Source organism: Archocentrus centrarchus, chromosome 1, assembly GCF_007364275.1.
Source record: "Archocentrus centrarchus isolate MPI-CPG fArcCen1 chromosome 1, fArcCen1, whole genome shotgun sequence".
NCBI lineage: Eukaryota > Metazoa > Chordata > Actinopteri > Cichliformes > Cichlidae > Archocentrus > Archocentrus centrarchus.
Genome location: NC_044346.1, coordinates 14594531 through 14609634, shown reverse-complemented (window position 1 = coordinate 14609634; position 15104 = coordinate 14594531). Strand labels below are relative to the sequence as shown.

Genomic DNA, 15104 nt, shown 5'->3' with positions numbered 1-15104 from the left:
AAGATAGGACGAATACAACATAGCATTTTCAAAACTGAGAAGCTGTTATGTTTTCTGAAAAATATATGCTACATCCTTCAAATTAAAGAGAAGAGGGACCATTGGGTTTGTTATCAGCGCACAGCTCCAGATCAAGTATGTGTGATTGTGTGTGGTTACATTGCTGCTCATATCATAGATGCACATCTGTGAAGGCACCATTTATGCTGAACAATATATGCTGTTTTTCAACTAATGTCTCTTTTCATGAAAGATTTTCAAGTTCTAAAAAATGGCATGGACTCACTATAACAGATTCCAGGTGAAAAACTGGCCAGCCTGCCGTGCAGACCTGTCACCTGTTGGAAATGCTAGGTACTAGATTAAGCAAAAAATAAATAGGACAAAAGGAATGCTATCCCAAGTTTTTTTGGAAATCTGTTGCTGGCATCAAATGAGCTTATTTTTGATTAATATGTTGCACTTGTACTGTTTTTGGTTTTAAATTAATTGCAGATATATTTCTTTTTATCATCTACATTTTACATAACCTCTAGGGTTGGGTGATCTGCTCCATAGTTCCCTGTGGGATCGCCTATACCATTGCTGCCAGAACAGGATGGCAGAGGAGGTTAACATGCACAAATTAGGGCAGTGCTCTATAAAGCACATTGTGTGGTCCAAATTTTAAAAAAAATTAGCCGCTGGTGAGAGAGAATCTCACACACTAAAAGTTTATTTCTCACTTCCAAGACGTGAACACATGTTTACATGTTGATATACAATGGTGAATTATTTGGCTTAATTAATTCATGTAAATGTGCAAAGATCAACCAAACAGCTAAAATAGCGTTAAGTTATAACTTTTGCTGTCTTTTTACCTTAGACCTATAGGAAAAAAGAGTTAACATAACATAACAACATAAACAAGTGTCTTTCCAAGTGCTGTCACATTACACTACAGTTTAAAAATCAAACCAGTAGTTATAAAGGTAAAACTATAGTGAGACAGATTTAATTTATTATGAATCACATAATAATAATAATAATAATAATAATAATAATATATTTAATGCATCACTGTAAAAAATTAGCAAAAATTGCCTTAGTTGGTGAGTTGACAAATTATTGTTCATTGGGGCAACCCTAATAGCTTGTTTTTGCAAACATGGCTATGTGCCAGTAACACAAAACCAAAGGCGTAATTCCAGTTGTGTACTTTACATGATTTATGGAGAGCAATTGTTGCTGCATACAAAGTTTACATAAAGTTTTATAGAGCTGTAATAAACATACATTTGAACACTATTAAACCTGTCAAAAACTACAAATATTCTTAAATCTGTTTGGAGCTGCTCTAAAGGAAACCTATGAAAATGCAATCACAAACAGTGCTCTTCAATATACAGACTTTGGCACTAAGTTTCAGCTTTAAACCACAACAGCATCTTGCACTGAAAAACCTCAGAAATGATAATGAGAGTAGAATGTGTGATAATGGCAGTGGACAGATATGAACAGCACCCCAGAGCTGATAGTTTAGTCACATGAATCAGCCCGTGTAATGGGGGTGAGTAGGCCTCCCATAAAATATTGCCCTGTTCAAACAAATGATTCAGAGCACAATATTTTTTCTGTCCCTGCTATCAGAGGATGAAGGAGTAAAATAAAGGCAACAGCCTGTAGTGTTGGTTGTGTGAACTTTACCCCTTGTGGAGAGGACAGAAGTCAAGATATAGAAAGGACAGTGAAATGTTGTAATGATGCCAGTGGAGTGAAATCAAGTATTAAAGTCGATTTATAACTGTCCGCCATCGCCTGTGATTCTCATCCATGCTTCTTTGATCTTTGTTGTTTTTTAGGCTTCTTCATCTTTGTGGTGAATCAGCATTCAACCTACACATTGCATGTCACAAACGCATGACAGTCTGCACAAAGGTGCATCTTTCGGCTGATTGAGTTCCTATAATATACATTCCTTCCCTCTGTGTAGCTGAACAGCTACACAAACAGATATCACAGTACAATAAATCCAGTTTACACAGTGGAATACTTGCTAATAAATCTACAGTGCTTATATGAATGTAGCAGGATTTAAAAAAAAAAAATCAATCATCTTCGAATTATCTTTATGATTGATGATGGAATTTATCTTGTTCTTGGTTGGTTGGAGTGGAATTTGTGCATGGCTGTATGATGGTCCAAGAATTTAAGTATCACCAGCTGAAGGCGATGCAGTGGAAACTTGACTGTGTGATTCTTAATGAACAAGAAAAAAAAGAGAGAGACAGAAAACTGCACAGGAGGTGTGTATGTTGTTTGTGAGGGAGGTGCAAGTGTACATGCACCAGGTTGTCTTTGAGTGAAGGGTATAGACAGTGTTTTTGCTCCAGTCAACTTTAGTGGAATGTCTTTTTGAGAACTGAGGAAGGATCCAAAGGTTCAGGGTAATAATGCATGAACATTACGTGTCAGAGACAGCTGGAAAATTGGGAACTGTTGCATTTCTTGTGTCATTTTCTTCATGTTTCAGACAGGGTCAGGGTTCCATGTAATGTACCATGAGATCTCATAATCTTAGTGACTTAGTGAGAGAGTCGGTCAGAAGCCCCCTACCTTGCTTTTGAAGAATGATGGCAGTCATATAAAAGAGTACAGACGCGATGTGTATAACAGAGGGGTGGGACTCGATTAAAAAAATTAATCAAATTAATTAGAAGCTTTGTAATTAATTAATCAAAATGAATCGCATTTTGATCACATTTAAATATTTAACATGATAAATATTAATTTAAGTTTAGTTGATGAATGAATCAGTATACATAAGCTTAAACTTCAAAATGTTGTTTATTTTCCCACCAGTCTACTACACAGACCAATGAAGGGTGGAAGTGCTCCTGTGATAAGCAAACTCCTGAAATTAAAGTTAAGCATCATAACTGGATAGTTTTAGTCAACATTAATGTCTCACTTAATATAGTTGGAAATTAATCATTCGCTCAGCTGTATTCCTTGATGTTGAAACGTGTTATGCTTGTTTTAACAGCTTATTTTGAATAAAAGGTTTAAAATTCAACCACAAAAAGGAGCAAAAGTTCATTCTCCGTTTAACCAGCTGCTTTTACACAGCTGTGCTTCGCACTCATGTTGCTAGGCGACATGAGCTACGCAGAGGTGAGGGCAGGTGACGCTGATATGAAGGCTAGCCGCTACTTCCGGCCTCTGCGGTCTTCATGGGCTGCGAATGACGTGGGCATGTCCTTCGAAGGATGCGGCCCCTGAATTTGGACATTGTGCGTCGATATAATCTATATTCCTGGAATTCGTGCACCGAGAAACGTTCCACGGTGCAAAGTGCGATTACAATGTATTAAAATTTTTAATTTGTTATTTTCCCCGTAATCAATTAATCAAAATTAAAACATTAAAGTCCCACCCCTGGTATAACAAACAGTTTTCCCTTGTTTTTAGGTATATAAACTCTAGATGAAAAAACATAGCACAAGTGCACACATGGTATCAAAACTCCTTAAGTCTAATGTAAGCATAGAACCTTAAAAGCCTCAGAATTGGCTTTACAGCTGACAATATGCAAAATTTGCAGTTTGTACATTCTCTTAATGAGTTTGTTTATAGAGTATGTTAGTTTTTAAGCCTTGCCAAGAATATCTTACCTACTGCAGCTTTGGCAGCAGTTTTAACATGATCATTGCTCACAAGCCCCAGTTTGGCGCTTTGTCTTCTTTTAATCAAGCTATCTCCATGGACTGGCTCATACAGTGAAAGGCTCACTGATGCAGTGTTTGTTTCTTATGGCTCCTGTGCCAGCTCTGCTGTCTCCCTGCTGCTGAAGGAGCTAGTCATTAGCAAGGGAGCTAATATTTCAGTCCATTTACCCCTGTGTATCTTGGTGGTCCCCTTTTGGCTCCGAATCTAGGCCTCTTTGGAATCACAGCCTTTAACCCACTCACTATGATGAGTTTATTTTGGGGATGTAGGTCACTGCATCTTTAAAGCCGACATATGGATCCAAAATTTCCAAAGGTAAGGTGGAGAATTTCTCCTCCCAGTATAAAACTTTCTAACATTCTTTGGCAAAGGGCACTCACTGCATCTCCAAGTAAAGAGTGCTTCATCCAGTCCCATATAACTCTTGTTTTTATTTGACTTCAATGGTCTGACATTTAGTAATACTCATAAATTTTTGCAGAGGAACTCTGCCTTTTGGGGTGGAGACTTATTTGTCAACCTTCACAGTATTTCACTTTATATTCAGATTGATAGACCTCCTGTGGCTTATCATGTGGGTCTCTGTTTTTCCTCATTGGTACATTCCTTGGCAAAGAGTCATCTTTTTACATGTGTATGGAGCCTGCACCGGGCTCAATGCAGTGCGAACAAAACTAGGAGATCCAGTATACCAATTTCAGTATGTGTTTCTTGACATGTTAAATAAACTATACCTATCAGAACCTGGCATTGTAGTGCAAGCAAATATTTATGGGTTTTTTTTTTTGTTTGTATGTTTTTGAGATTTTCTTTCTCATTGTTATTATTTTGAGAGGTAATACCAGAAGAATAATAGTGCTGTGTCAGTGCTTGTGTGGTTACTACAGGCATTTTTTTTAAAAGCCATTATCGATAGAAAAAGACACACTCAGTTATGGATGGATACACTTGCACAAGAACCACTTTATAAAAAAACTTCACACCTAAGAATTATGTTAATTCTTTAGTCAAGAAGAAATAGTAAGAGAAAGTACAATGTAAAAAGGGCCAATCTGACTTTCCTTGCCTGGGGAATGAAACGCTATAGCTGATTATTACAGCTAACTATGACGGGAGGACCACCAAGGTAGTGACAACTGATGTAGCTGCCTCCAGGGTTAGACAAAGGTTTACATATTACACAAGCAATTTAGATGTTTTCTAAACATGTTGCCAAGACAGTGGGAGTTGGCAGCTCCTTCCTTGTTTAGGTTGTCTTTTTTCCTCTTTTACTTTATTCTGTCCCCCCTCCCCTCCTCCTCCCATCCAAGCCTCGTCTTTTGCATGGATTTTGTGTAAATCAGTGAAGAGTGACGGGATGGGGAGAGCGAAAAGCAGGGACTGAAGCACTCTGGACTTTTGTGCTCTCTATGAACTGTGAGTGAGCTAATAAATTCTTTCAGCCACTCAGCGTAGCATTCACAGATATCCCCCAAAGATTACACACACAAATCACTGCACAATGGAGGCCACCGGGAGGGTCTGGGCGTCACTGGGGCCCCCGACCCTGGGGATAGGCACACATAAGCAGGCTGCAGAGAAGACTCTGCAAAGCCGATGATTTGTAGAGAAGATGCTGCTAAACCCAGAGTTAAGTGCTTTCTAATAGTTTCTAATAGTATATGTTATAAAGGTGTGTAGCGAAACAGCCGAGAAAATGAGAGCAAAGCACGGGAGTGAAAGGGAATGTGAATGTCAAATAAAAAAGGGAAGTGGGAGAACTAAAGGAGGCTGGGGGTTATGGGTGTGTAGAGGTTGTGTATTTGTGATGATGAAGATGACCAGGGGTGGGGGGTGATTCCAACCCCACACAGCCAAGCACAAGCCAAGCAGGGACATAATTAACTCCTGGATCTTTTGTGTTTATCATCTGACTGACTGCAGGGTGGAGATGAAAGGGGCCTGCTAAGCCTGGCATTCCACCCCAATTACAAGAAGAATGGCAAGCTCTACGTCTCCTACACCACCAACCAAGAGCGCTGGGCCATCGGACCACACGACCACATTCTCCGTGTGGTTGAATACACCGTTTCGAGGTAATGGGAGAAGTGGTGTGCCAAACCACTGCCTGAAATGACACCAAAACCTCAACTGCTTTATAGTTTGTACATAAAGGTTCTGGGTTAATACAAGGCAGTTTTCATTTTAGTTAACTGTGATTGGCAGTATTGTATCTGTGAAAGCTGGTAAACATTCCCATTCAAGTTTTTAATGTCATTTAAATTCTAAGTGCTGTTAAAAGAGACAAACCTTTCTGATATCAAACTTTCTGATTACTGAATTCTTGATCTGTTGATCATACCACTAACAAATCAAGCCTGCCGACCTTGATTTCTGCAAGAAAACCATGGTAACAAAACCTTCAAGGGTGTACGGAGGATTCTTCTAGACAGGCCAAGAAATCAAAACAGATCATTTTTGTCTTTTGAGGATTTAGAAAGTAGGTCAAATCTCCAAGCAGACTAACTCTGAGTGAGAAGTGAAGTAAAGATGCGCAACACTCTCATTATCATAGCAGTGTTTTGCCTTTTCCTGTGTCAGTACCTCACACTCCCTTCACAATGACCTGTGATTAAGAAAACAATCTTTTCTCACGAACATGTCTAAGTGTTAGATTTGAATTTTCATAATCACAGTTGTATGTTTGACTTAATGATCTAATCTTAATTATGATCTTGGCGTGCAGTCTTGGTAACTGCAGCATATAGTCCTTAATTTGAGGGTTCAATAGAGAAATCACAGTTAAAGTACTTAATGGTAGTTTAAAAGACTTTTTTTTTTTTTGCTTTAGGAAGGTGCTTTATAAAAATTGCATGGCTACCCAAATTAACACATCTTGACGTATTAGTTGCTGATACCATGAAACCAAATTCTCATTTTGCACTTGAAATTGTGCAACATTTTGAAGCCTGTCTTTACATCTCCACCCACTGTCTTAGATTACATTAGACTAAGACTAAATGTCTCCAGAAAACAAAGTATTTAAAGTAATTAAACAATGGATTTTCAGCTTGTCATGTCAGCATTTCTTATCCATGCCTTGTTATCATTGTAGCCATTAAGACAGTCATTATTTAAAGCAAACAGACGGTCCGAGGCTGTTTTCACACATGCACTACTGCCGTGAGCTTTGCTAGACACTACCCGGTGAAGGTGCATATGAAAACACAACCATCCAAATAAATTGTCTTTAACCTGCCAGTTCCCCACTAGAAAGTCTGTGTGATGTCCAATTGTGCCAATTTGCATTAATGAAAATTAAAAAGCTGATAACAGTCCTGTGAATTCATTACAAAAAAACATTATCTTACATTATATATTGTAGAACACTACATTACCATACTTCTGTGGCAATGCAGTTTTGGGCCAGCAGCGGAGTAGTGGTTAATATGTTCAGATTCACAGTTCTATTCAAGAAGGTGACACAAATCCAACCTCAGGGGATTACAAGCTTGTGTACTTGTAGTGCGGGTTTCAAGCCTCAAAAATGGGAGGGTTACGTCAGGAAGGGTGTCTGATTTAAAGTTTGTGCCGAATCTAACGTGTGGATCATTCCACTGTGGACCCAGACACTTGGGGGAAATAAAGGAACAGCCAAAAGTACCTTTTTATATAAGATAGTATAAAAGTTTTAAGGTATAGGAATGTTTCAGGTACTCCTTATAATGAGTTTAGCAACTGCATTTGCAATATTTTATGATTTCCTCAGGAAGAACCCAAACCAGGTGGACACCAGGACAGTTCGAGTGCTAATGGAAGTGGCAGAGCTGCACAGGAAGCACCTGGGGGGGCATCTTCTTTTCAGCCCCGATGGTCTGTTGCACATCATACTGGGAGATGGCATGATCACTTTGGATGATATGGAAGAAATGGATGGACTCAGGTAAGATCGAAGGTCAAAAGGTCATTTTGTTTCTGTTTATATACTGCTTTGTACCCCATGATTCAGTCTTGGCCTAGCTTTTACAATTTTGATGGTGTTTTTTTGTTTTTGCTTGCAGTGATTTCACAGGGTCCATCCTAAGGGTAGATGTAGACACGGATAGTTGTACATCACCATATTCCATACCGCAGAGCAATCCCTACTTCAACAGCACCAACCAGCCACCTGAAATCTTTGCACACGGATTGCATGATCCAGGCAGGTAAGTGAAATACTCACTCTTAAAAGATGTCTGCTATGACTGATTTGCAATTTTCTGTTGTAGAAATTCTGCTCATACTAAAGGATTTTTTTTCAATACTGCTCTTGTAGAAAACACAGTTTCAGAAATGTTGAATTGCCACCTTTTATTTGGTTGGTGTTCAGGATATTACTTCCAGTTATGTTATTAATTCCTAGCACCCTGTCCTCCTGTAGGTGTGCAGTGGATCGACTTCAGACAGACAACGGGAGTCTTGTAATCCTTTGTACGGACGCCAGTGGCAAAAACACAACAGCAGGAAGAATATTGGAAATTACCAAGGGGAGGGATTATGGTGAGTTACAATTTCCATGAGAATTTCCAAAAATGTTCATAATATTTACCTTTTTTTCATGTTTGGAAGGAGTTTTAATGTAGCCATTTGTGCACAGTCTTTGCCTGAGCTTTGTTTGATTGCTTTGCATCTTGAGAAAGAAGTGAAAATACATTAACATCCTGGATAACCTTTCATATTTATTCTTCTGAAAATGACATGTGTTTTTATGAATGTCTTTCATTTTGTAAGAACAGCGTTTTGGCAACGGTTTCAGAAACACACCAGGTTGAGTGCACAAACAGTGGAGGTTAAATGTAAAAATGATGTGATCCAGAAATATTCCCCACTTGTGGTGTGTAGATTTGCCAGTGGAATGTAAGATGGTGTCCACAAGTAAGATTTAAAGCTGTCAACAACAATAACTGTCTAGATGATGGTTTAGTGCTGGTGAAAACACAGCTGAGAGGAATCTAGCTCTTCTCACATTGAGAAAATAATCAATAACAGCAGCTCCTTTTCTTCACAAAAAAGCAAATTACTGCTATTTGTTCCAAAATACATGCGGCAGGTTATCCTTGCCCTGAGTTAATCTTTTACTTTGATCTCTCACTCCGTTTGAAAATGTCACTTCTCGCCACAGACCACCTCTCTCTTGGCCTGCTGCCCGATTTAGCCAGTTACCCAAACTCCAAAGTGATTACAGTTGGGAAATGAGCAAACCTCGTCTCAGATCATAAATTTTTAAGGGCGGCAAACCTCCATTCATATTTTCCCTTGCCAAGAACCCGTAATCCAGTAAATGTGCCACATTGCCTCACCATCACCTTTTGAATAAAAGATCAATACATTCTTTCCCAGTATTGATAAAACAGGTCTGATTTAAATCTAGAATTCCCTCTTTCCTCTTTTTTGTGTCTCATATAAACAACACAGCGATTATGTCTAATGAACGTGGTCTGTGTTTTTGGTTCCAAAACAAACAAAACAACACCAGTGCATGAATAAAGAGAAGAAAAAAAAAAAGCAGTTAAGGAGATTACAATCCCTGCAACCTCAGTGAGACGGAAGAGATTGTCTCTGGGATAAAACGTGCATGCAGACAGTTTGTGATGGGGTTACAGATGATTGGCAGTAGGTCTATGAGTATACTGGAAGTGCCTAAATCAGACCTGCATCTCCTTGTCCTACTAGAAAATGAACCCTCTGCCTATGACCTGCAGTCCAGTGGAGGAGCACCACCTGTGGGGGGTTTCATCTACAGGGGCTGCCAGTCTAGGAGACTTTATGGCAGTTATGTGTTTGGAGATAAAAATGGGTAAGTACGGTAGAGGAGTAACTGATGAACACTGAAACAGAAGATTTAAGTAGCTATATGTAGTGATGTTTTAACTGAGTCTTTGTGTACATGATGGCAAAACTAGATTTTGAAGCCATTTTAACATCTTTATCCACTTGGAGTTGATTTATGACCGAGTAAGATGAACATGACTCTTCCTTGTCTTCTAATATTGAAAACGATTTCCTTTGCATGAGCATGTGCCAGTGTAAACACAAAGTTCATCCACATGGGAGGAAAACAAGCTTTGTGTTTTCCTCCCATGTCACCACTACAGCGCGGACCATTGAGTGTCAGTGGAGATTACACATTGTTCTCTGTGCTGTTCACACTTTTCTCTGGTTTGTAATTTATCCTACTTTGCTGATGTCAAACACTGACAGTTGAGTAAACAAATGGGGTAAAATGTGCCCCCTCCCCAATCATTCCAATTATCACAAGCTGGTACCATGTTTAAAACAATGTGTGGTCGATTAATTCTGTTCCTTATTACAGTTTGGGAGCATTTTGTTGTGGCAAAGTAAAGGCTCTGGCATGATGTTTGTTTTGAAACTAAAGGCTGACGTCTTAAATAACACCATGTGGGACATGGTGGGGAAGAGGAAGATGGGTCATGAACAATGCTATGTATTTGTTTCCCAATCTTAACCGGAATACACTACACTACACGGAATACACTAAACAGCATTACCTAATCTGCAGTCACCTACCATGAGTTTTTTTTGTTTTTGTTTTTTTTGCCTTAGTAACCTTCGCATCCTTCAGAAGTCGACATTTTCTACATCAGCAAGTGGTGAAGAGTGGCAGGAAAAAGCTCTGTGCCTGGGCTCAGCTGACTCCTGCGGCTCTACTCTTGTTGGACACATCTTGGGTTTTGGAGAGGATGAACTGGGTTAGTAAGGCAATTAATAAGAAAGTTTAAAATGTAAATCCCTTCTAATATCTTATCTCTTTGTCTTTTCTCTCTTTTTTCTGATTTTCACCTGAACTATGTGCTGACATTTTCTGAAGCAAGGGTTTTAATCCATGAGTCCCTTTGACTTTAAAGGGCAAATCTTTCATTCAGCCAATAGGACGTGTGACACCTCTTTTCGGGTTGTCATTTCCATAGGATAGTAAAACCAAAACCTACGTAATGTATTGTGCCACCATGACATATGTTAAGTGTTTCTCTGGTCAAGTTAAAGATTATGCTTATATATGTAGAGTAACCTCAAATGAACTGACACAAGACAGTTTTACAAGTTGAATTCCCACCAGACACTCAAAGAATTGTAAACCGTCAGCTGTGGTGTTTCTGATTAAACCGAACACATGATGTAAATCACTCGCTCAGCCATCAGAAATTTTCGATCAGTTACTGCCAGGTCTTGGAGTTATTATTTGAAGAGATATTTAAAGATTTCTGTATTTGATCAGGATTTGTAAGTGGTGCAAGAATTGCGGGGGGGGGGGGGGGCCCAAAAAAAGAGGCCCCACAGACACATGTTTACAATTTGTCCCCTTATGGAATTTCCTTGCAGGCTTGTTCCTCATTAAATTATCTGCCTGGTTCCCAGTCATGGGTATCCAATTGTCCCATTAAACTCTTTCTTAAAATCCATTGGCAAGTGCAGCAATGCAGAAGCCTGAGCTACACTCATTCTCCTTACTCCCTCATCTCCTTCCCTTTCATCTTCTTGTGTTTCCTTGTCTCGTCTTGTCTCCTCTCTTTATTCTGGCACATGGATTCACTGGATAGTTATTTGGACATGCAAGTATACACATTAGAAGTATTTCATGTATATGAGGCTAATAGGCCATTTCCATTTAACTGTTTCTTTTGCAGGTGAAGTCTACATACTGGCAAGCAGTAAAAGCATGATGCAGTCACACAGCGGGAAACTCTACAAACTGGTAGACCCCAAAAGGTAAAAGCAAGAAGTCCCTTTGCACTTTTCTGGTGGTATGTAGTTAGGAGTTTAGTGATTACGTGAGCCCTCTTTACTGGGGAGGACATTCCTTAAAAAAATCCTGCATTACGTCCACAAGAGGGCAAACCAAGACAATGAGAGACCAAACTACTTGTAAATCGCTCTCTCTGGAGCTGAGTTTGATTGTGAACTCTCTGTATTTATTACCGCACGGTTGTAGTTGAGTTGCTCACTCACGTTAGTTTGAAGAACATGTACTTTTCAGTCGCTTAAAGTGTTGACGTGTGACCCCTGTCAACAACAACACAGACTTTTTCCAGTGTATTCGAGCTGGACGGCCTCTCCAGGCTTAGGCCTGGAGTATTGGAGAATTTGGGATTTTTTTAAAAATGCTTTTTTTATACAGCAGCTATAAATGTTACCTTAATATGTTATTAGCCAATTCTTGCCGTTAACTAACACAGCCTGACAGAATTAGTAGAGATATAAAGATGTTAAAAAAATTAAAAATAAACAAAGCGAATTAACATTGTTTACCTTGAGTTGACATCAATTCATAATTACAGATGAAGCTTGGAAACATCATTCAGTAGGCTGGTAGCTGAGGTCTGAAGGAGCAAGAGTTGTACCCTCTAGGGTTGCCACAATACTTGAATTTCAAACTTGATACCAATATAATTTTTTATACCACAGGGAAAAAAGACAAAAAATTAAATCTTTTTTTTTTTTATATATTAGGACAGTACAACTAACATCAATGACGACACTATTTTTAGGTTGTCTGATGTGCAAAAAAAATACAGTGACATAACTATTATTTATTTATATATATATATATATATATATATATATATATATATATAATTTTTTTATTTAATTTTTTTTTTTTTTTAAGATTTCCTTAGTGCAACAAAACAAAAAAAAGGCTATTTTAGATTTTCTGATGCATTTTGTGCTTCTGGTGACTGGGCACCACATTTTCGTTGCTGATCAGAGTTGGTAAAACAGGCTACCACTGTTTCTGTCTAGTTGCTGGTAGACCTTTCTGAGCTTCAATCTTTGACTTTAGAGAAACACACTTTCTGATATCCTGTTAAATTAACACTGTATTAATGTTACATACAGGCAGAACTGATAATGCTCAGACGTTTATCGTTTTATTATTAGCCATAGTCGCTAGCCTCTACCTTAAAGTGTTGTTCAGTGTCAGTTAGTTCAGCTGCCAGTGAGGGGAGGGGCTGTGTGACTGTGCTGTCAAGTTGTGTGTTACCTGGTGAAGACATCACTGTTGGTATCAATACTGTTGCAAATGATTATCTAATCCAGTAGTAATTTTTAGTATCATTTAGTTGTTTTTTTATTTTTGTTTTTTTTGACAGCCCTGGTACCCACACAGCTCTGCTGTTCTGACTTGCTGCACAGTATGCTATAATGACTCAGACAGTTGGTGGAAGTCATCCTGTGAAATTCTCGAGATCATCCGTAGTTTTTGCTCTTTTCCACAATATAAAATGAATTTTCACAGTCGCGTGGCAGGTGTTTAGTTTTCATGGTTGCTTTTTGTTTTTCCTTTTGGATCATGTTATCAAATTTAGGATATCCGTTTACACCCCTAATCAGTACTTCCTATTACAGATGAATGCACTGTAGTAGGCCACCACCCTTATTTTCACGCTGATTGCTTTGCTGTGAAATTTAAATACATCATACAAGATCTTGTATTGCAAGTGACTCATGAAAGCACAGTTTATAGATATTCACATTAAACATACTAAACATATCGCTGTGACCAGAATTGCTGTGTTTATGCACATGACAGCTTGCCAGAAAGGATGCTGAATGATTACTGGAGAAAAAGAATAACATTTCAAAATGTTAGTGTAATGAAATCCTACTACCTGCACTGATTATCTGCTGTGTTGTCTTTAGTTATGTTTGTCTGCTGGTTAGATGCTGAACATGTGACTGAGGTATATTTTGGGACGTGTGATGAAAAAACAAAGAGACCTACTGTCAAGCAGAGACATTTCAACTTAGTAAGCACTTGAGAAACACATGCACAAAATCCATTTTCAGTCACGGGGTGTACCCTGTCTGTCCCAGCAGTCTAAGTGGGAGAGGCTGGGTACACCCTGGACAGGTTGCCAGTCTATTACAGGGCTAACACAAAGAGACAGACAACCATTCATGCTCATATTCACACCTATGGCCAATATAGAATCACTAATTAACCTATCATGCATGTCTCAGGAGTGTGGGAGAAAGCTGGAGCACCCAGAGTGGGCCCACGCAGGCACTGTAAAAACATGCAAACAGACAGGCCCAAGCCAGCTGGTGGATTTGAACCCTCCAGCACACACACGTCTGCTTGCCTTTGGGAGGTGAAATCCATTTCTCTGCAGTTTAATGCTTAATTAGCTGTGGAAGGAACATGTGCACAAGTGCAGCTTCATCATTTATGTGTCTGCGCATGTCACCGTGTCATAATCCTTACCATATGCATCACAGTATTAGAAATCATTCTGATGGATCTATAAACTGTGTGGAAAGGCAAGTACATGCGAAAAACATTTGTCACTCAAGATGAGGAAATATGAAAACGGAATGAATTCAACCCACAAAAATACAAGAGGGATGTATAAAAAGTTAGATCCGAAATATTTGCAATACAGAAATCACTTCAAACGTAAGAAGACTTTGTAATTCAAACCAACTGCATATGAAGTCTCATGCCAAACCCACTCAGTGATTGTGCTTTATCTTTTTTATCAGCACTTCTCAGAGAGAGCGTGAGATCCTGCAGGCCTACCTGTTCAAGTCAGTGAGTAGCTTATGATTAAGAGAGATAGATAAAGTAATCGAAGCATACTTAGAGAAAGATTCACACTAAAAACATGTCCACATCTTATTGTTCCTGGGTGACGGCAGTGCCACCCAGGCAATAGCACAGTTAATTACAACACAGATGTTTCAAAGGGGGCCCTGATGGCTTCATTCGTATTTATGTTTTCTGGCATGGCTGCTGGACGCATTTCTCCCAGAGAACAGTTCTTTCCACCATCAGCTGGACTTGTTTAGTCTGTGTGGACCCTGTGGTGTTAGAGTCCTGACTCCTAATACACTCTGGCTTCGTTATTAGGATCTTGTTACAGGGAGAATGGAGAGGGGGTAACAGGGGAATGAATGGGGTAGCTAACGTGTCTGACCTCAGCACGTTATCAAGTCTGGTGGTCCTCCCTTCTTTTCTCTTCCCTGCTTCAGGGACATCTGGACTCTGAAGCCCATTCAGACAGAGGTTTGTTTTAGAGTATGGTGGTTTTTGTGGTCCGGTATAGCATCTCGCGCTGTGTTTTAATCAACTTTGTGTTTGGGAACATAGAGCGGGGAAAAGAGGAACCGTTAGGGGGAGCGGTAAAGGCTTACAAGGAAACATCAACCATAAAATCCCTCAGCAGTGTTTGTGTAAACACGTCCTGGCCAGATGACTTCATTTTGAGGTATTTGTTTGTCAGTTGGAGTGCCCCTCCAATAATAAATAGGCCACCATGCATTTTGAAACACGCTGAATGGGTGTGGTGTGACTGAGGTTGTAAGCGAGAGAAAGAAAGAATGTGGAAAGGCACGATTTGTTTCTGGTGTAGAAATAT

At 39.2% G+C, this 15104-nt stretch overlaps 1 protein-coding gene across 4 annotated transcripts in view; it reads left to right on the top strand.

Annotated features, from left to right (window-relative positions):
* hhip (hedgehog interacting protein) overlaps positions 1-15104 on the top strand; it is a 36096-nt gene that overhangs the window by 14138 nt on the left and 6854 nt on the right. For 2 of the 4 annotated variants that reach the window (XM_030732695.1, XM_030732723.1), the window contains exons 5-12: positions 5632-5783; positions 7457-7630; positions 7749-7892; positions 8108-8226; positions 9400-9523; positions 10291-10436; positions 11373-11454; positions 14230-14274. In XM_030732695.1, coding sequence (XP_030588555.1) covers positions 5632-5783; positions 7457-7630; positions 7749-7892; positions 8108-8226; positions 9400-9523; positions 10291-10436; positions 11373-11454; positions 14230-14274 — 986 coding nt within the window. Of the gene's footprint in view, positions 1-5631; positions 5784-7456; positions 7631-7748; positions 7893-8107; positions 8227-9399; positions 9524-10290; positions 10437-11372; positions 11455-14229; positions 14279-15104 lie in introns of all 4 variants that reach the window. The other 2 variants (XM_030732714.1, XM_030732705.1) reach the window with 2 other exon arrangements.